Below are 20,264 nucleotides of genomic sequence, written 5' to 3' on the forward strand. Positions count from 1 at the left end.
CAACAACTCCAATCAAAATATATTTGTTTTCTCCTTTCTTCTTTTAAAAACACCATTACATTTTTCTTCAAAAAAAAAAAAAAAAATGGTAACAAATATATTTGTAATCTAGATTTGTCAAATGTGTTTCAATCTAAAGCCTAAACTTCATCGAGTTATGTTTTCATAATTATCTATTTTGATATAAGTTTCTCGTCAAATATTGTTAAAGATAGTTCTCTTGTAAATTCGAGAATTAAAAGCATAGGTAAGTTATGAAATCGAGAAAAAATGGACATTATAATTAAATACGGTAAAGTTGTTCCATTTTTGAACATTGGTTAAGCTTTCTTTTGTGAAAATAAAGAACCTTTATTTATGAGTTAATGAAAATACTATATAGTTTCCATTTGAAAATGTGAGCAAATTAACGAAAATTGAATCGAGAATTTAAAAATTACGGCACATATACTTTATTTAAGTTTAAGGTTGAAATTATACCGATTTAGCGAGCTTAGTATCAAATTTGATTTTTAAGAAAATAATAAAAAAGACTTGTAGTAGTGTTTATGTCGTTGGATATACAACATTTTTATAATTTATCAACAAATTGATGAAAATATCGATAAAATGATAATATATATTTGGATTATAATATTCTCTTATTAATATTAAAATATTGTTTAACCTATAAAATAATGGTCTTAATTTTTTTTTTCCTAATTTTTATTTTAGAATACATGAAAGGTGAGAATTAAGCTTGAAGTTGGAAGTAAAAGAATGTTTACTTTTCAAAATTTCTCTTTAATTATTCATAAACAAAGGAATTCAAATATCATTATTTATATAAAAAAAATGTCAAATTCTTCTACTTCCAACAATTTCAACAAAATTCTATATAAAAATCTCAGTAAAAAATTGTAAAAAAGCTAAAATAATTTAAATTAATAGAATTGACACTAAGCAACAAATTGCTACCATTTTTATTTATTTATATATAATGTGGAGAGTGAAGTAAAATATAACATATAATACATTTATATATGGATTGAACTCAATGGTTAATTATGAGCATAATTTTTCAAAACATAAAACACTTTGGTTTTGTTTTGACATGAGTTAGAAACTCATTTGTCGTATGCTAATTTGCTAGATTCTTTTTTTCCTCATTGTTGGCAATATAATTAAAATTTTAATTTATTTTTATATAATAATTTTTAATTTATATGTAAAATTTGAGTGAAGAATTAATCACATCAAGTAATTAAAAAAGCAAAAAGGGTAAAAATATATCATGTTATATTATATTTTAGACATGAAAGAAATGGAATATTGTCTTTATCATTTCATCCAAATAAGTCCCAAAATTTTCAAACTTGTGAAATAATAATGAAAGAAACATATTAGTTATAATTTCTCAAAATAAAATTTTAAAAGTGAAATTAAATGCATTAAATAAGTTTAAATCTTAAGGTTAGTACTCTAAATTAATTTTTAGATAATTACCTATTTTAGTCATATGCTAAGTCGAACCATGAAGATTAATTCAACGTCAACAAAACTTTGACTGATTGTTTATAAATTTAAAAGTTAAAATAACATACATTGGTAGATTCATATTTCATCCATGTATAAAATAAATGATAATTAAAATGATTATTTAAATTGTAGGTATTAATTAAAATGAAATAACCAAACTTAAGTTTTCCAAAACCAAAATGATCGATTTTTTTATTTTATTTTCCTGCCCTAATAACTTGAGATATCTAACTTAGAAATCATATGTGATGGAATGATATTAGTGTTACTTAGTATAATATAAACTAATTATTAGTGCAAGCTAAGTTGTTCTTTTTCTTTTTCTTTGTAAAAAATAATCATGACAATTATGAAGTCAAATTATTATTCTTTCCATGCACTCATGTTTTAAAACATTTGGCAAGCTTTAGAGAATGTCAAAAATTTAAAATATTTTTCTTAAGAAAAAAAACCCCAAGAAATACCATATTCCAATTGGGAAATTAAGAACAAAAAAAAAAAAAAAAGTCAGCAAGAATTGTTCTTAATAATAATAAATGAAAAAAAAACTTAGAACAAAAACTAATAATGTTGTAAGTTTGAAGTAATTAGGAGATGTAAAATGATTTCATATTATATTGTCTAAGATAGAGATTGGAATGAAAAAAAAAAAGTAAGAAAATAAAAATTATACTATATAAAAAGAATAGTCTTTGATGTTTTTGTTATTATTATTATTATTATTAATTTGTATCGAAATAAATAAATAAAGTAGAAGTAAAAGATAAATTAAAACATGAATATTAAAATGGCTATTTGACTATGATCAACTTAGTTAAGAATCCGTACAAGTAATGCCATTGTTGTTTTTGTTAAAAGGGATTAGGTCAATAATCAAGTAATTAAAAAAACAATTATTTGAGTTTTTGAAACTTTTGATTATGATAAGTTATTCTTTACTAAATCAATTCATCTTAATTTTTTTAACAAATGATAATGAATAAAACATTTATTTTAGAATAAAGTAAGATATTCATAATAGCTTAAAATAAAATGAACAAGCCAAATGAAATTTTGTATATTTTGGTTTTTGAAAAAAGAAAAAAAATAAAATATTAAAGTTTGATTAAAAATCTTTGACTTCTTAATGATTATTTTTAAATTGGTCAACACTTTTCCTATTTAAATCGTTTCTCTACAAAACTAATAATTAATTACACCGTTGAAACAATAATTTGATCATTAAAAATCCTATGATCAATACTAAGATCTAAGAGTAGATATAGGCCGACTTATTTTTTTATAGTGTGATAGAAAATGATTGTAAAGATTATTAAATCAAAAGGCTAAGTTATAAATATTGTGTTTTCATATTGTAATTTTTTTTTTTAACTTTTAAAATTTTTAAAAGTAGTTTATAAATATTCAAAGTTTAGAGATTATATTGTTAAACAAATTAGATGATTGTAAGGTTTTCAAAGAGTTGACAACCCCACCCTCTTTGGACACAGTAAGGTAATAAATTCTGTAGACCTATAAAATAATTGATATATATTTCACTATAATTTCAATATATATCTTTTTTATTTCTGCCCCTTTACTTTTAATTAAAAATGTATTAATGTTATCTATTAAATTTATACTTTGTGTTTCTGCCCATAATTTAATTTTTACTTCACACCATTTACAGCATCAATTATGATATTAATGTCAGTATGTCAGATATTTATTTTCCATAAATGAAAAACATACGTAAGGTTTATTTACTTATTTTTATTACAACCATCTCTTAATCAACTTTTAGTTCTATGGGAAGAGATTCAAATCATTCAAGTTTTTAAGTTGGTATTAACTATTGATATATTTCAAATCTAGAAAAATTTATAATACCTATCAATTATCAGAAATTCAAGATGATCCAAACAATAAAAGTGCTCTACACCTAACTAAAATCTCTGCTGTTCATGGAAAACAACAACTAAACTAACAAACAAAAGAGATGGATGTTAATATCACACCAACTTTTCTAAATATGAACACATTAAGATTAAGTTATATATATCCATATAGGTTAAATTTGAATCTGTGGATCATGAATTTGATTATCATATTATAATATGAGATCAGGAGTGAATTAATACAAAATTAAAAGAGTAGTTGGGTCCAAAGATTTTGATCATTGAAATCTTGAATGACAAAAGTGGCTCCAGCTTCTTTCAATAATTCTTGTGGGTTTCTTCTTCCCACACCTACCACTCTCATTCCAGCTCCCACTCCGGCTTTTATTCCTGATACTGAATCCTGTCATGTTCATCCCCATCAAAATATTTCAATGTAATATCAATCTTTTACTTTGCATGCATTTAGTTTCGATCATTTCGTCCTTATAATTTTAAAAGTTATAGTATTGCCGTTTGCATGGTTTTGATATATCTTTTTTCAAATTTGGTTTTTTAGTTTAGAAATTTCGAGTTCAGTTGTTTATATATCTATACAGTTTAGTTAAACTTTATGAATTGTTCTTAAAACCATTTCTTTATCATGAGAAGGTAGAAGTGAACCTCAAAGACAAAAGAACGTTGAGGAGAGAGCTGTAGAGCTTGAAGAGCCTTCAAGTAAGGATCAGGGAATGGCTTTGCACGTTCACATTCGTTCCCTATGATCACTACTTCAAAGAAATCCGTAAGTTTAAGCATCGACAAAATCAGCTCGGCGTTCGGTCTCGGGGCATTGGTCACGGCAGCGCGTTTAATCCCACGTTCCTCTATCCATTTGCAGACCTTGTCCAGCCCTTCTATGGCTTCCAACTGTTCTGCTGCCAATCTATATTATGTGTGTTTAGACATATGGAGATTTTTTTTTCTCTTTTGCAAATTTCATACCTTTTTTAATTAAAATGTGTTTATTATAGATTTTCTTTTTCTCTCTTCTGCTGCCAAATCGAAATATTGGTTAAGTTGGAGTGATAATATATATATACCTGCAAAAATAAGCTTCCTTATGTTGAAGGAATTTTCTAGCTTTAGGTAGGTCCCAATCTGGGAGGAGGATGCCACAAAGGTCTTCATTGTGCCTTCCACTTATGTTTTCTATGAAAAAATCCTCACTGATTGGGACTCCATTGTTGAATCCAACCTGCAGGCACTACCCCATTTCTCTTTTTTATTCTTTTTATATATTTTTCTATACCCTTTTTATTTCATTTTTACTCATTGAATTAATTGGAACAATACAGATCAGTTCCCAACTATAATGTATGTTTCATTTTTAGTTTACTTTTGTAGAAGGTAAGAAAAGTGGAGGAATATGGGAGGACCTGTTGAAGCATTTGGCGGAAGGCATAGAAGTGAAGAGGATCAGAATCGCACAGTGTTCCATCAATATCAAACAGAACACCTTCAATAGGTCCCTTCTCCACCAAGCTGTGTGACAATAATAATAATAATAATAATAATAATAATAATGATGATGATGATGATGATGATATAGTCCATCTTTTCCCTTTTCAATTTCCTCATAATTATTACATCCTACAACACACACAACACCTGCAAGGATGTAATGTGAAATGAAGGGAAGCACATGAGAGAGTTGAGTACCTGCTGGCAGAGACTACGGCGGCGGGAGAGGGCGGAGAACGGCGGGTACTGCGGGGGAGATATGAATTAGTACTGAAAATGGAGGAGGGGAAATGTTTGTTGAAAAAATGGAGGGTGTGGGGATGAGGAGCAAAAGGTAAAGGGATAACAGTAGGATGATGAAGAGATTGCATTGTTTTTTGTTTTGAATTAATGTGTGAACCACAAATCTCACTTCATACTCACTCAATCCCTCTCTCTCTCTCTCCTTTTTTGGACAGCTTGTAGTCTTAAGTATGGGTTAGTTATTATAGTTCATATAGTTATCACAAATGGTATGTTATTAGATCTTCATGTACTTAAAATCTAACTAATGTATATATATATATATAATAAAGATTTTTGGTTAAACAGGAATTTGATTTTAGGACGGAATGTTTGTCATCATATCGTCATATATAGATATTTATACACTAATGATGATTCTATATGGATTTCTTACCTTTCCATCAACTTTGTGATTGGGAATTGGATTCTCATTCTCTCCATATCAAAATCGTATTTATTCCTTTTTCTTCTTCTTCTTTTCCTTCAACTTCAATTTCCAAATTCAGTGGTTTAATAATTATATTCAAAATGACAATAACAATTCATCAAATGCACTAATTATATATACGTATATAAAGTCAAAGGTTAAATTTTGATTTAATAACATCAATTCTCATTACTTTTCAAAAGATTCATCATTTTTCTCTTAAAATAAAATTTGAAAAATAAACCAATTGTATGACTAATTATGAAAAATAGCTCAACAATTGAAACAGTTTTACATGAGATATGAACATTCTCAGCGGTTTTCCACGCAATTTTCTTTTGCTCCTCTATTCTATTTATTTCCTCTTCTCTGCACATTGAATTTCGCGGCATTCTCTCGTTCGCTGATCACTTTTCACCTTTTTCTCAACAGTGAGCGCCTTCTTTCCTCTTCTGATTTATGCCATGTGTTCTTTACTGTTGTGATTTCTATACTTTTCTTGTATTCATTTGATAAATTCTGACTTGGGTGTGCTTTAAATCCTCGATGAATTGCAAAAGGTTTCAAATTGGGTCACTCTGTGATCAAAAATGGTGGGGAAAATTTGGGAAATTGATTGAATTTAATTTGCTCTTCTATTTGCAGTTGCCCATGTGCTAAATGTGAGGAAATAATTGAAATTTTAGAAGATGTTTCTCTTTGATGATCAATTTATCTTATTGTTTGGATTTTGCTTACCAATTTAAGCTTATGAACTTTCGCAATAATTGTTTGTGTTGTGTCTTATTGCATGTAATTTAAGAATTGGACAACTCTGACTTTTTCACATTTACCCCCAAATTTAATGTCTGCAGATCCTTCTTATTGAACCATATTAGTCGGGGCGCATGGAAACGGATGTGGGTGTGTCCACCAGTGAGGTATTTGTTGCTTCTCTTCTTTTATAATCTAAAAGTTGTAGGTTCTGTAATTGAATTCATGTGGGTTCTCTACAAGATTTGATATTTTGTTTTGCTGGATAATAATGTTTAATGGGTATAAATTGACTTTTCACAATTATTTGTAATTGATATTTCCCATTCTATAATTTGAGGTATAAGTATTGGTCTGTTACATATTCTTTATTTCTTTTCTGTTATTTGATTTATTTTGGTTGTCATTGTTAAATGATACCATTAAGCTGTTTCAGGAAGCTAATGGAAGTGCTGCTAAGAAGAAGCCTACAGTTGTGTTTGTGTTAGGTAAGTGTAACAGTAACACTTTAGGAAGATTTCATACAAGATGAGAGTATAGGATCTCCTTGCTTGGTTGAGATTCCAGTCGTTGGAAATTTCAAATTCGTTTGTATTTATTGGTGGTTCTCTGAATAGCTTTCTTTTACTGTAGCTTCTTTTATTTTTCTTTCCACTGTTCCATGGGCTGGGCGGTTTCTCTTGTATGGTTTTTTGAATCTTTGCCTGGAACAAATTTTGGGTTACTAACACAGCACCATCTCACATTTTCTTCCTGCTGCTCATGAAATTGAGGCTGGTTTTTTCATTTTTTTTTTTAATATTGTTATGAACAGGTGGCCCTGGTAGTGGAAAGGGCACACAATGTGCATACATTGTTGAGCACTTTGGTTTTACTCATTTTAGTGCTGGTGATCTTCTTAGGGGAGAAATTGATTCTGGTTCTGAAAATGGGTATGTATGTTCCATGTAGGCTGTAAGGACATATTTGAAGATTTATGCATATGCCTTGCCCATATGATTGACAGGAAACTAACAAAATTTGACCTTTGGTTAATATACTTTCTGTTGGTGATATATAATTAAATTTGCCTTCAACCACCAGCTTAAGCTTTTGGGTGAATTGGCAGTTTAATACTTTCATTTTATTATCTGCAGTTTAATGATCAAAAGTATGATGAATGAAGGGAAGATTGTTCCTTCTGAGGTAACAGTAAAGCTTCTCCAGAAAGCAATGGAGGAAAGTGGTAATGAAAAATTTCTTATAGATGGTTTTCCACGCAATGATGAAAATCGTGCTGCTTTTGCGGCTGTTGTAAGCTTTCTTAGCCACCTGTTTCCCCTTCTTTCAACATGTTCTAATTTCGTTTTTTTGTACTACGTTGCGAGTACCTTGTTCAATGGTATGTTCAAATTATTGTCTCTAAGTTACTCTTTTGTGGTAAAAAACTACTATTTTTCTAGATCTTTGTATTTAAGTCACTTTCTATTGTGTTGCAGACAGGTATAGAACCAGCTTTTGTCCTGTTTTTCGATTGCCCTGAAGAGGAGATGGAGAGGCGCATCTTAAACAGGAACCAGGTTAGACCATTTTGGTACTCTTTCTCAACTGAAATTTCACTATGCTTTCTTCTTCAACTAATATTGTTCAACGAATGAGATAATAATCTTGGTTTTCAGGGAAGAGATGATGATAATATAGAGACAATTCGAAAACGTTTCAAGGTTTTCTTACAGTCTAGTCTCCCCGTAGTTCAGTATTATGAATCTATTGGGAAAGTACATAAGGTAAATCTGCAATTTGAAAATTTTACTCCCTTTTACCATACAAATAAATCTGACATTTCCCATTCAATTTTAGATTGATGCTGCAAGGCCAGTTGAAGAAGTATTTGAGTCAGTTAAAGCTGTTTTTACATCTATAAATGAGAAGGTAAAACCCCATGGTCGTGTGCAGCAGAAATCTACTCTATTAAAACTCCAACTAAAATGGAAAATGAGCTTTTTACGAAATGGAGTTTGCAAGGGGTATTGATTGGGCATGTTTCGAGACTATTAGAGCGCTACCACCTTCAAAATTTAGAAGGGATGGATACCAAGATTTTGAATTATGAACTTAAAGCTTTATGTAAACTTCTTTTGGATTAGAAAGAAAATTTATCCAATGGAGTTTTTAATAACGACCGGTAAAACATGCTTTATCATAGTCATTTTACATATGGTTTCTGTAATTTGTGTGCATAGAAATAAATGCTCAATGAGAGATGAAAAAACATCTTTTTTGGCTGCGTATTTTTCGTGTTCAAAATACAGTTTAGCTAGCTATTGCAGTTTAACTCTAGATGCATGTGATGTGCCTTCTGTCCTAAATGCACCCTTGTCATCAGGCTGATGCTTAAGTCTGTGATGTAAAGGGTTTTGAGGTTCATATACATATTTGGTGTACATGTATGATACTTTCAATGAGGAATATGATTTCACATCAAACCATGTGATGTTAGTTTGAGAAGTCTAACTATAGATGTGGAAAATCATGAATTTGAAATTCATGCTATAAATATAATTAATTGTGGAGTTTTTTACTACTCTCGTTTCATTTCCCATTTCCTGAATTGTTACTTTTAGAACTGTAATTAAATCCAGGATGAATTTGTTTAGCCTTGAGATGATTCAGAGAAGAACTATATGTTGTTTTTCACTTCAAGGCTTGTATTTTTGCGTTTTTTTTTTCCTGCTGTTGTAATTGGCCAAGGCTCATTATGTGATATTTGTCAATGACGAGTATAGTCAAATTTTTTGTATGCCCTTTGTTACTAGGTGCTCTATTAGACCATCGGTTGGGACTGCAAAGAATTCTGAGAATGACATAATAGGCTCCCGCCTGCAGTTTCAATGTCATTTTATCCAATTAGATCGAACTAAGTAAAGTAGGCAAACAACCAAAGAAGAGCATTTCTCTTGAAAGTGTAACTGTATGAACTTTGTAAGGGTGGAACGAAAGAAAAGAAAAAAAAAGTCATATTGAAACAACCATAAACCAAAATTTGTTGTTTTATGTTCCAATATACTTGGATTTTTTTTTAATCTTTTAATGGTATCTCTATTTGTATCTGATGCAGGATGACTGAGAGTCTTGCTTCTATACCAATGCCATTCATGTTATTCTCTATTGAGGTAATTCCCCCTAGGAAATAAGTTCCAAGAATAATTCTTTGTTAGAGGCTTTATACTGATTGAGGCAACAGTTGAAATATCAACTATTAGAATATATGGAAGTATATTCTTCATTGTACTTGGAGGGTTCTATGCAAAACTATGCAATATGGTAGCAGGCAGATAATATTTCAAAGGAGTGTTCCGATATGTGACTAATCTCTCTTCAACTTTTCCTTTGTTTTCCCCGTTGGTTTTTGATAACTTATGACTTGATGTATGGTAGTCACATGCCTTGCAGATTCCTCCTTAGTTGACAATCATGCAATGCGCATTATATTGGGTCTTGTATATTTAATTTAAATATATTAGTTTCATCGTTTAGAGTTTGTCTAGAATGACTTTTTAAGTGTTTAAAAATAACTTAAAACTCTGTTTTTAAGCACTTGAAAAAGTCATTCCAAACTTATCATTAGACACTATCCTATTAGATATCCTATTCTAATGGCTGTTGGGAGTTCAGGGACTAAAAAATTGAAGAAGTTTTTAAACTAGATCATATTAAATGTTCTACACTCATGTAGTGATGTAGGTGTATGCTTTCTCAGAGGCTGTGGGTAAAACTAGAGCATTGTAATATGGCATACTAAATATAAAATTGTTATATATGTAGTTGGATTACATAATAATTTACAAGGAATTATGAGGTGGGACATAATTGCCTGCTTCTTGTACATATTGCCCATGTTTTTATGTTTATTATGGAAGTTTGTAGTTTCAAAAACACATGCAATGCATCTTCAGCACTATACTTCACATTCTATAAAGAGTGATGGCAGAAAAAAGACTGGCACCATTCTTAATAGAGGCTTATTAGTTATTAATTACCTGATCTGCTCTTTCCTTGTGGCTGTTCCCCACCATGTTGTTGTGTCACTTAGTTACGAAAAACAGTACGTTAGTTCTTGAATTCTGCTCTTTCTTTATCTGCCAGGCTTGCAGGCCAAGTCCTGTCTTGGCCTTCCCAAATCATTCATAAATGATAAAACTTCAGCTTCCAAAAACCCCACTGGGTTCTGTTATTTGGAACATATTCTTGCCCACTCTACACCTTTCGATATTGTTTGTTTATAAATTCTTACCATTGTTTTTTCGTTTTATATGCTGCAACAAGATTTAGCTGGTGTCTGAATTGTGATAGTCCACATGTCGAACTGTTGAGAGAGGGAAAATGTTAGGTAAAGATTAGGATTGATTTATTCTCCTCTTTGATTGAGGATATATGTTTTAATTAATTGAGTTATGTTTAAGTTACCATTTGACTTAGTTCTCTTTTTATACCGAACAATAATTTCTTTCTTCGTACAAAACATCGCTACTCTTTTGCATACACTCAAATACGACTCTTTTTTACAAATTAGATGTAAATATATCATCTAGTAAAACCTTACTTTTTAAATTTGTGCGTCGTTCCTTCTAGCAATACAAGTGAAATGAATGAAGGGTTCTCTACTACTTGTATAGTTTATCAGTGTAAATAAGGAAATACTCCTTTCTTATATTTTTATGAGTTTTTGTTTGGTAAATAAACCTTCTTCACAAATTGATCTATCAATGCTTGACTTGACTTGATAGTTTTATTAGTATTCGATTTGCTATTATTATTTTGTTTCTCTAAATTATTTAGACATAAACTTTGGCACAAACCCTATTTTATTAACTTATTAACTTAATCCTAAGAACTGTGTGAAAATACCAAGTTGTCATTATATCTGGAATAAAATCTAACAAATAATTCTTATAAAAAGATAAAAGTCAAAATTATATATAAGTATAGCTGACATCATCATTTGTATTTTTACTATTTACAGAAATTATTCCATGCCATAATAATTACCATTTATATATTAGTTCCTTCAATATTTCATCACATTCATTACCATTTATATTAATAGCAAAGTTCATAAGGGCATCAAAATATAAAACACCAACACCTGTAAGTGTTGTCCACAAATATCAATAAGCAGCAAAGATGATATAAAATTGGAACTATCTAATCTCCCTTAGTGTAGTTCTGCTATGAATTTGCTGTCTTAGCTTTTTTGGAGGATTTTAATTAGAAGGAATCTCCAAAGGAAGAAATCCATTTTGAAGGCTTGCTCTCCATGCTTCTTCTAAACTCAACATTGTTTCTCCACATTCATGCCCTTCTCTTCCTTCCAAAGCATGCAATATTCCCGCCATTCGCCATGCACTCATCACTCTTCTCGGCAACCAATTCTGCAATCAAAAAATTTGTCAATTCAAGCATAAGTAATCAGTAGATAATAAATATATATATGTAATATTTGAATATTTTCTTCAACTGATGACTGACCTCGCAAGAGTCGATGTTCTGAAAAGAAGAAGGAACCCTCATGGAAGGAGTGACGTGATAATAGCAATCTTTTCTAAGTCTTTTTGGAGGAAACTGTGAATAGGGAATGAAGATTGTCCCTTTTGGTGCATTTAGTTGTTCAAACTCTTCCAATCCATCTCCCACTATCCATATCTGTCAATACACATAGTTAAATAATGTATATAATAAAAACAATTAAATAATGTTCTATGAAGTATATATAATAACAACAAAGTTACGTAGCTATACATATTGTAAATATTACCTTGTGGGTAGTAATTTTTGCAAGGACCAAGTTGTTAGAATTGGCAGTGACCTTTGATTTAAGCTTCTTATGCTCATTCTCATACAAGGTAGCCACCTGAGACAACAATGTATATGTTTTTAAGTTTAGAAAAAATCAAAACTTAGACTAATTATGTTTTGAGTTTGTTGACTATTCTTTTTCTTTTTTTTTTTTGTAAATAACTTATTAATTAAAGAAGGTTAGATAAGTAAATTAATTAAGAGAAATTAGAGAGAGGGAGAGACCTGAAAACCCAATTGACATAAGGCATCTGCAACGGCATAAGCAACCTTAGAAAGGTTTCCTCTAAGAAGCACTTTTGTTGTGGCTTTTGGGATTGTATTGACCACAATAGCAGCTGCTAAACTACTTCCATCAACCAATTTTATTTTCAATTTTGGATACTTTTGTATGTAAAATTCTCCATATTCATTTAGCTCTTTTCCCTGCATCCAATAATCTCAAAAATCATAACTTTTTCCTTAATTCAATAAAGTTAAAAAAAAACGATTTTAAATCTTGTGATTTTCAACTCATGAGTTTGAACTTTTTACTCGCCTGATTAAGAAGGCCTAAGCTTAGCACCTTGACTCCCTTTTTATCAGCATCTAAAATGGCTGCTTCTATCAACTTGTTGATTGCTTCCCTTCTCGCTTTCATGAAATACTTCAAATACCAATTTCAAATTTAGGCTTCATTAGAGTTAATGTTGAAGAAATTAATTATTTGTTAGTTTCATGATTATCATTGTACTGTGAATATGCATTCATAAATATAATCTATCAGTTCATATTATTTTCTAATTTAGTGATGATATAGCTTAATATAAAGATTAGAGTAAGAAGTCAAATTCTTCTAAATAATGTGACTTTCCCTCAATTAAATATTCATCTATAATAGAAAATATCTTACTCATAGTTTTTATATTTCTAAGGTAGACATTTGAATTCTTATTCAATTTTAAAAGTAGTAGAAAATGAGTTTTTACATTTTAAAAATTAAACCTATTTTTTCTCTTATCTTTTTTACTATAGTTTGTATCTTTTTAATACAAAAGTTGACTTTTAAACCAAATTTGAAAAAAAAAAAAACAAGTAAAAATATCAAGGTGGGGTATTTGTATGATCGATATGGAAGAATGGGAACAATGATTAATTATAATGCCTTACTTGAAGATTGAATCTAGGGATGACCCAAGATTGCAATTTGAGTGCCTTGAAACTGTTTCTTTCATAGACAAAAGTGTGGCCATAGAATGAAGTGACAAGTACATAGAAAGAAGTGAAAGGCCAAAGCAGACTCAACCACCATTCTGAGGCAAATGGTTGTGAGGCCACAGTTGCCAACCCAAGCCTCATATGATAGATAGATTGTGGGGTTGTCAAATGGCTTAAATGAACCACATCTGCTACTTCTTCTTCTCTTAACAATGAATTTTCATATAAACTATCTGAATTCTTGTCCACTGTCTCATATAGGTAATCATATATTGGCATGAATAGACTATAGTTGGTTCTGAATTGGGTATGGTGTAGTGAATGGTACCTGCATTTGTATCAAAGTCCATTTCAACTCGTCACTTGTCAACATTTATGAGACTCGTTTTGAAATATGACGAAGTAAATGAATTTGAGTGTAACAAGTTTTTTATTAATGCATGATGTGATATTAGAGCTAGAAGCCATGTGTCAAAGCCAAAATCAATAAAGTATAAGTACTACTGTCCTGTCAAATTCTTGTTTGTTCATATCTATATAATTAATAAAATCACTTTCTTTTATATTTAAAATCACGTCGAGACATATTTTTAAACCTTCAAAATCAATTCAATTTTTAATTATGTACTTTAAATATATTTCTATACCACTCAATTTTTTTATTAATGATTAAAAGCATTTTCGAAATGATTTTGAAAGCAATGAAAATTTAAATCTTTTCAAATTAATCTAAACATGTCATAATTAAATTATTACTTTTGATTCATGATCTTTCGATCTATGACTATAAATTTATTCTTAATTTTTTTTTCATACAAGAGTTTGTGTTTCAAAAAAATCCACGCGAGCGAACGCTTTAAGCTATTTAGATCCGTTTTATGAACCTTTTCATTAAATTCAACAAATGCCTAATAACTAGGTTGTTAGATTAATAATTTTATGTCTATTAAGTTGTTTACCCTATATAATATTTTTAAAAATTCATTGGTCTTCTAAACTTAACACAAAACTGAAATAAAGTTAAAAGAGACTTATGAAACACTCTCGAAAAGTTTAGAGGACCATAAAAAATAGATATACACCAAATCCAAAATTAAAGTTGAAGAACTAAGTCTGTCTAAGTTTTATTTTATTTTAGTAACTTTCAAAACGTTTGTCTGAGCTCAAAGGTCAAACCTGATACTAAATTAAAGAGAGAGAAAGAGAGACTTACGAGGGAGTGTAGATGAGATACTTGAGAGGAGGAAAAATGAAGAAAAGTCTCTTAGGAACAACCTCAAAGTTGCAATGACCCATATTGTTCATAAAATCAATGAACATCACATAAAGAACAAAAGACCCTATCGATGCTGTTTCTGTTAGCACTGTCACCAACAATGGTATTGTAAACAGCAAGAAATACACTATGTGTTCTGCAAATGGATGTATCACAGCTGAAAAAGAAAAACACACAAATTTCTAATCAAAATCAATTAAAATACATATTCTTGTCAACTAATTTAGACATACATGTATCGAACAATCAAGATCAGAGGTCCAAAGTTCCTCTTGAGACGGTATCGCATTTGATATATCAACGTCCGATCTTAAAATTGTGGTCCATTATTTCAACTTAGGTGCAATTTAATCATCCATTTGATCATAAACTTAGGTGTGATCAATTAAAAACGTTTATCTTTGTATGGCCATTCTCATCCTTTGTTCCTTAGTAACATGCATGTGATCCACTAGATTTGAGGAAGAGGGAGAGATGAACAATTAATTTGTTCATTGAAAGTGTAGGGTCTAAACACACACATCCACTTGTTGCTTTTTTTCACGTCTCTTCTCCACTTTTTGAAAAAGCATTTTTCATGTCAAATTACACCTTTATCCTAATTAACACATGGACACGTTACGCTTATTTGTTAAGTATCTAATTAAGTTGATTAAGACATTAATGATGTGATATTTTAAGATGGTGATCAATTCAAAGTTCAATACGAACGTTATGAAAAATTGGTAGATCGACGCTTGGAAATTAGAAAAAGAGAGAAATATAATTTACAGGTAATAGGCTCAGTAGCAATGGAGGAATGGTGGTGAGAATGGTAGCGAGAGTAAAGAAAATGGTGATGAAGAGCTCTATGAAACCAGTAGTACAGAAACTCCACCGGACCGGCGTGCAGCAACGCCGCCATAACCACCCCGTCGGTCCTCCACAGCGGTAGATATTCACCCTTCTCCACCACCATCCTCCCCAAGCAAAACAACAGCCCATTGAACAAAATTTGGTCATCCCTGCAATAAAACACATACCATCACTTTTTTTTTTTAATATAAAAATTGCAAGGATGAGAAATCACTTGAGAAATAGAGAGGGTGCATTGTTGTACTCTGTTATCGAAAATAAGAATTAATTCTAAATACATAGTATTCATTATTCAATCCACTTGTCCTTTAAGTTTGTTGGTATGCACGTAGTTGAATAGTACTGTCAAACATAAAGTTACTGATGAGTATTCATAAATTTGTGATACTAGAAAACGGTAGAGATTTAATGGAGAAGAAGTTTGGGACTTTTTTAATATATTATATATTATAACAAACCTTAAAGTATTCAAGACTTGTTATACTCAACTAAATTAGTTCGAGACCAGAAATAATAAGAAATCAAACCAGTAGAGAGAGAGAAATAGAACTAACCATGAACTTTCTCTATCAACTTGTTCGAACTCAATGGGTTTATCAACAATCCTTTTAGTTCCTTTAGCCGTTTGGTAACGAGAGAGAGAAATCCAAATCTGATTGTGAATCATTCTCAATAAAAGAAATGGAAATATAAGAATATAACTTAAATCTCCCTTTTCTTCTTCTCTGAAGTACAAGGAAGTGCTATGAATCACCCATGGAGTCAATATCACAAACTAGAAAAAGAAAAAAAAAAAAAAAAACTCATCAGTGCATGATTAACTAATACATTATATTATCAACTAAAAAGTTATTAGCAGTTGAACTCATTAGAAAAAATAGCCCATAAAAGATATATTGTTTACAATATCAATTGAAAATGAGAGGGTATAGAAGAGAATTAGACAACGTTAACACAATATACTCTCGACTAAAACGTTGAGTCAGTTGAACTAAAACAAAACTGCCAATCTCGTTTATAGTTAACAACATTTGTTGAACTATTAAAAAAAAAAATAATAAGCCAAGAGTTCATATACCTTGTACTTTCCAAGTGGCTTCCATGGCCAATCTGTGAGAATACCTGGTTTGGAAGCCATTGTGGTGATTCATGGCAATGGGTTACACAAGATTATATATATAGAGAGATCACTTGGCTTGGCTTGTTGAAAGTGAAAGTGAAGAAGTTGACCATATTAGCCACCAACATATGAGGAAATTACACGACATGCCCTTTGAAGTTTAATCCATTAAGAAAACACACACATGGAGTTGTTTGCATCCATATATTCTTTTCACCTCATTCGAAACATTGTTTGAATTGATTGTATAATTCATTTAAACTGTTTTGATAAAAGTATTTCAAAATAAACTGTAGAAGTATATATGATCTACTTTAGTGGAAAATTAATGATTTAGGTAATTTGACAGTTGGGAATACTTCTTATTACTTTTGGATTGGTGAGTAGCATAATTCATAAGTAGATATCTCTGGCACTTGTTCTTTCATCCATCTATATTACATAATTAGGACAAGGTTTTGAATTTTATGTGGGGGGACAGACGAAATTTTAGGTGCAACATTGAAAAGCACAAACAGAGAAAAAAAAAAATCAGGAGAATGATTTTTAAATATAACTTAATATTTTTAAATATCTATCTTACAAAGTTGCATCTTTTTCTAAAGGAGAATAATGAAATTGACCGATAAAAATATTTACAAAGTATAACAAAATTTCGTAATGTAGCAATAATGATAGACATTGATCGATAGACTTTTATTAGTATCTATCAATTTATCTATAATAGAAGTTTATATATAGAAAATTTTGATATATTTTGTAAATATTTTAATTGGGTAAAAATATCAATTATTATCCCTAAATATCAATATTATTAAATAGATGTTCGTTAGGTTCTCTATCTGCCACTACCATTTGTAACTCCCTTCCCATCTTATCTACTTTGTCATGGTCATGTATTTCACGTCATGCTTGCCAAACTGTAAGACACGTATTAATTGAGATTCAGTGAAAAATTGTTAGAGAGTTTTATTAATTTTTCTTATTTATTATTTACCTATTTTTACAACAATAATGTAATTCTCACACCGACAATTGTGAAATTATAAAAGAAAAGAAAAGAAACTAGGTGTTATTGCACACACTCAACACTTTTTGCAACTTGCACCCCAATAAAATTTAAAATGTGGCAAATGTTTTTTATTTTATAAATTAAGTAGATTGCTTTTTTTTTTTTATATACTAGGTATGTAATTAAAATTGGATTCATGAGATTATAAATATATATATATATATAAATGTTCGACGACACAATGATTATCCTAAAAAGAAAAGTATGTTCTTAGTCCTATGTCTATGAGATCTGATTTTTTGTTTTTCCCTTTGTTTCTCTCAAAATGTCAAATTTAATTCAACACAAAAACCTACCTTCATCTATTCTTATTAAAATTCTTACTTTTTAATCATTAAATTTTAAAACTCTTAAATACTTTGTCTCACTTTCTTCTAATCTTTCAATTGAGTTTGATTCCTCCAACAATTATGCCCACTATATGGTGTAATCTTCCATGCCTATGTGTTTGGAGAGTACTCCATGATCATAAATTAAACTATATTTATATATTTGTTATTTTTTAATATAATAAAATAAATCAAAATATTTAGTCTATCGAGATTTATTTATATATATATATATATATATATATATGTCCACCAACAATATATCACTATGTTTCTTCTCCCTATGTTGGTATTACTTTATCTCTTTCTGTCATTGTATAAATACTCTTGAAATCTACTTCAAATTAGTTGGTGTGAGTTTCAATTACTTAACATGGTGACTCAATATATGATATATTTATTGTATGAGGGTAATATAATTGTGAAGAACGTGTAACTATATATCATTAATGTTCAATAATGGAAAATGATTTACTAATTAATGGTGTATTTATAAAATAAAACTACAAATCCATCAGAATTTTCAAGTTATTTATACTTTTAACTACGTGGTAATTTGGAGTTCGCAATTTTTGTTGTTTGAGTAGTCGTTTTCTACAAGTTGTCTTTCTTTTAATAATTTACAAGTAAGAGATTGTGGTCCGAAGTTGTAGCTGATCATCTAAACTAGGTTGAAATAATTTTAAGCTATATATTTTTGACATATCAAAAAATTATAAAAGCTAAGAAAGAAAAGAAAAAAAAAAAGATACCCTAAAATCCTTTGCTAATAACGTTAAAACCTGAGGTAGCTCAATGGATTAAAATGTGTATCTTCCATTAATATGAACAGATTAGAGGTTAGAATCTCATACCTCAAGTGCTTTTTAACCTAAACAAATATATATGGAAATCAAAGTTTTTTTTTTTATCATATATTTAATTAATTTGTAGTTGATTAGAGTTGTTACATTCATGCCACTAAAATGTTAGACTATTATATTAATTTTGAAGTTAATTGTTGTTATATATATATATGGCTACATGGTCAAATTAACTTGTTGATGTAGTGAAATCAAATAGTCTTTTAGGTAATATTTACAATGTTTCCTCTTTTTTCTTTGGCATTTCTTCTTATAGTTAAATGAAACTAAAAGAAAAAATAACTGAGTTTGGGTAATTGGATTCTTGGTTACAGAAATATGTATATTTTGTCCTTTGAATTTCTTAATGAAAAATGTATATACAAAAGTTATGAAAATTATTTTTAAAGTTAATTATCCAAAAACTTTTACACTATATTTACACAATATATCTAGGTCAAGAAAAAAATTAAAATACTTCAATCGACGAAAATTCACCTTTTATTATATATGAGTATTAAAAAGCTAAAAAGAGTTGATTATATCGTTATAAATTGTTGTTAATTTGAAACGAAGAAACGAGAAATAAAAATTACCTATTGATCCTTCGACCTCTTGTATCAAAATAAATTAAGATAATTACTTTTATTTTCCTTTGAAAAAGAATAGAAACAAAATTTCCTTCTAGTAGAACATTTAATATAACTTGGATGTCTGCCCCCTAACTTTAATTGTTATATCATTTGGGTGGTTGGATGATTTTTTTCCAAAAGAATTTATTATGCTGTTAGACAGACACACACACACTGTTCTAATTATAACCACTTGATGTAATGTATTTTGAAAATAATTAATAATTTAATGTTTATTATTATTTTCCAACAGACTACATTGATAATAATTTCATATTATATATATACATACCAAGGAGAAATGAATAAAAATTTATTGGTCTCACAAAAGGAAGTTCAAAGAGGCAAAAGCATTATTAATAATAAGATAGGTATGGCCAGAAAGGAAGTCTAAAATTTACATTCAAACTCTTTTTGTGAAGAGCAAAGAGAATGGAGACAGCTAGCTCTTTGATTATTAAATGCAAAACAAGATGGTTGTTCCATTGTGGGCACAGCTTTCTTCTTCCACTTTACAAAACTCATCTCTTTGGAACCTACAAATTGTATGATATGATCATAAATTTTAAGATACGAAATCCTTGAAGTTTTCAAAATCTTATCTACCATACCATTATTTAGGATTTTTTTTACTACAATAATTGCGAATAAAAGAAAGGTTGAACCTTTCATTTTTAAATGGAAAATCATGTTAACTATCGTTTGAATTTTATTGAAATTTTGATAGTGGTGTTTTGGTTTCT

At 29.5% G+C, this 20,264-nt stretch overlaps 3 protein-coding genes across 10 annotated transcripts; 1 reads left to right on the forward strand and 2 right to left on the reverse strand.

Annotated features, from left to right (window-relative positions):
- Nucleotides 1-3,522: 3,522 nt before the first annotated feature.
- LOC103498987 (haloacid dehalogenase-like hydrolase domain-containing protein Sgpp) lies at nucleotides 3,523-5,425 on the reverse strand. 2 transcript variants are annotated; one of them, XM_008461843.3, is made up of 5 exons: nucleotides 5,097-5,425; nucleotides 4,814-4,919; nucleotides 4,478-4,632; nucleotides 4,059-4,320; nucleotides 3,523-3,798 (listed from the first exon to the last, which is right to left on the reverse strand). In XM_008461843.3, the coding sequence occupies exons 1-5, from the start codon at nucleotides 5,267-5,269 to the stop codon at nucleotides 3,643-3,645; spliced, it is 852 nt and encodes a 283-aa protein (XP_008460065.1). In that variant the 5' UTR covers nucleotides 5,270-5,425; the 3' UTR covers nucleotides 3,523-3,642. The 2 variants fall into 2 exon arrangements, with proteins under 2 accessions (XP_008460065.1, XP_050948067.1); XM_051092110.1 differs by having other exon boundaries at nucleotides 4,478-4,641; nucleotides 5,097-5,418.
- Nucleotides 5,426-5,864: 439 nt separating this feature from the next.
- LOC103498986 (UMP-CMP kinase 3-like) lies at nucleotides 5,865-9,704 on the forward strand. Of its 7 annotated transcripts, none has more exons than XM_008461838.3 (9): nucleotides 5,873-6,041; nucleotides 6,465-6,530; nucleotides 6,800-6,851; nucleotides 7,178-7,295; nucleotides 7,500-7,656; nucleotides 7,842-7,922; nucleotides 8,022-8,129; nucleotides 8,203-8,274; nucleotides 9,461-9,704. In XM_008461838.3, exons 2-9 carry the CDS (start codon nucleotides 6,498-6,500, stop codon nucleotides 9,467-9,469), a joined length of 630 nt encoding a protein of 209 aa, XP_008460060.1. In that variant the 5' UTR covers nucleotides 5,873-6,041; nucleotides 6,465-6,497; the 3' UTR covers nucleotides 9,470-9,704. The 7 variants fall into 7 exon arrangements, with proteins under 7 accessions (XP_008460064.1, XP_008460061.1, XP_008460054.1 ...); XM_008461835.3 differs by lacking the exon at nucleotides 5,873-6,041 and adding an exon at nucleotides 6,153-6,203; XM_008461832.3 differs by lacking the exon at nucleotides 9,461-9,704 and having other exon boundaries at nucleotides 5,870-6,041; nucleotides 8,203-8,633.
- A 1,672-nt stretch (nucleotides 9,705-11,376) lies between these two features.
- Nucleotides 11,377-16,768, reverse strand: LOC103498990 (very-long-chain aldehyde decarbonylase CER1-like). Its single transcript, XM_008461846.3, has 10 exons — nucleotides 16,605-16,768; nucleotides 16,081-16,301; nucleotides 15,443-15,675; nucleotides 14,609-14,828; nucleotides 13,348-13,723; nucleotides 12,737-12,844; nucleotides 12,424-12,624; nucleotides 12,158-12,253; nucleotides 11,872-12,045; nucleotides 11,377-11,774 (listed from the first exon to the last, which is right to left on the reverse strand). The coding sequence occupies exons 1-10, from the start codon at nucleotides 16,662-16,664 to the stop codon at nucleotides 11,607-11,609; spliced, it is 1,857 nt and encodes a 618-aa protein (XP_008460068.2). The 5' UTR covers nucleotides 16,665-16,768; the 3' UTR covers nucleotides 11,377-11,606.
- Nucleotides 16,769-20,264: the final 3,496 nt, after the last annotated feature.

This window comes from Cucumis melo, chromosome 11 (genome assembly GCF_025177605.1).
Source record: "Cucumis melo cultivar AY chromosome 11, USDA_Cmelo_AY_1.0, whole genome shotgun sequence".
In the NCBI taxonomy this organism is placed as follows: Eukaryota; Viridiplantae; Streptophyta; class Magnoliopsida; order Cucurbitales; family Cucurbitaceae; genus Cucumis; species Cucumis melo.

Bases quoted from the DNA above. Each gene is read 5' to 3' on its own strand.
- LOC103498987 (XM_051092110.1), bottom strand. From the start codon at position 5,269: ATGCAATCTCTTCATCATCCTACTGTTATCCCTTTACCTTTTGCTCCT. The intron at 4,642-4,813 runs GTCCTCCCATAT...GAAATGGGGTAG, and splicing joins TCCGCCAAATGCTTCAACAG to TGCCTGCAGGTTGGATTCAA. The intron at 4,321-4,477 runs GTATATATATAT...CACATAATATAG, and splicing joins AAGGAAGCTTATTTTTGCAG to ATTGGCAGCAGAACAGTTGG.
- LOC103498990 (XM_008461846.3), bottom strand. From the start codon at position 16,664: ATGGCTTCCAAACCAGGTATTCTCACAGATTGGCCATGGAAGCCACTT. The intron at 14,829-15,442 runs GTAAATTATATT...TTTCTTTTTCAG, and splicing joins TGCTACTGAGCCTATTACCT to CTGTGATACATCCATTTGCA. The intron at 12,254-12,423 runs GTCTCTCCCTCT...TTGTTGTCTCAG, and splicing joins TATGTCAATTGGGTTTTCAG to GTGGCTACCTTGTATGAGAA.
- LOC103498986 (XM_008461832.3), top strand. From the start codon at position 6,498: ATGGAAACGGATGTGGGTGTGTCCACCAGTGAG. The intron at 6,531-6,799 runs GTATTTGTTGCT...AAGCTGTTTCAG, and splicing joins TGGGTGTGTCCACCAGTGAG to GAAGCTAATGGAAGTGCTGC. The intron at 6,852-7,177 runs GTAAGTGTAACA...TGTTATGAACAG, and splicing joins TACAGTTGTGTTTGTGTTAG to GTGGCCCTGGTAGTGGAAAG.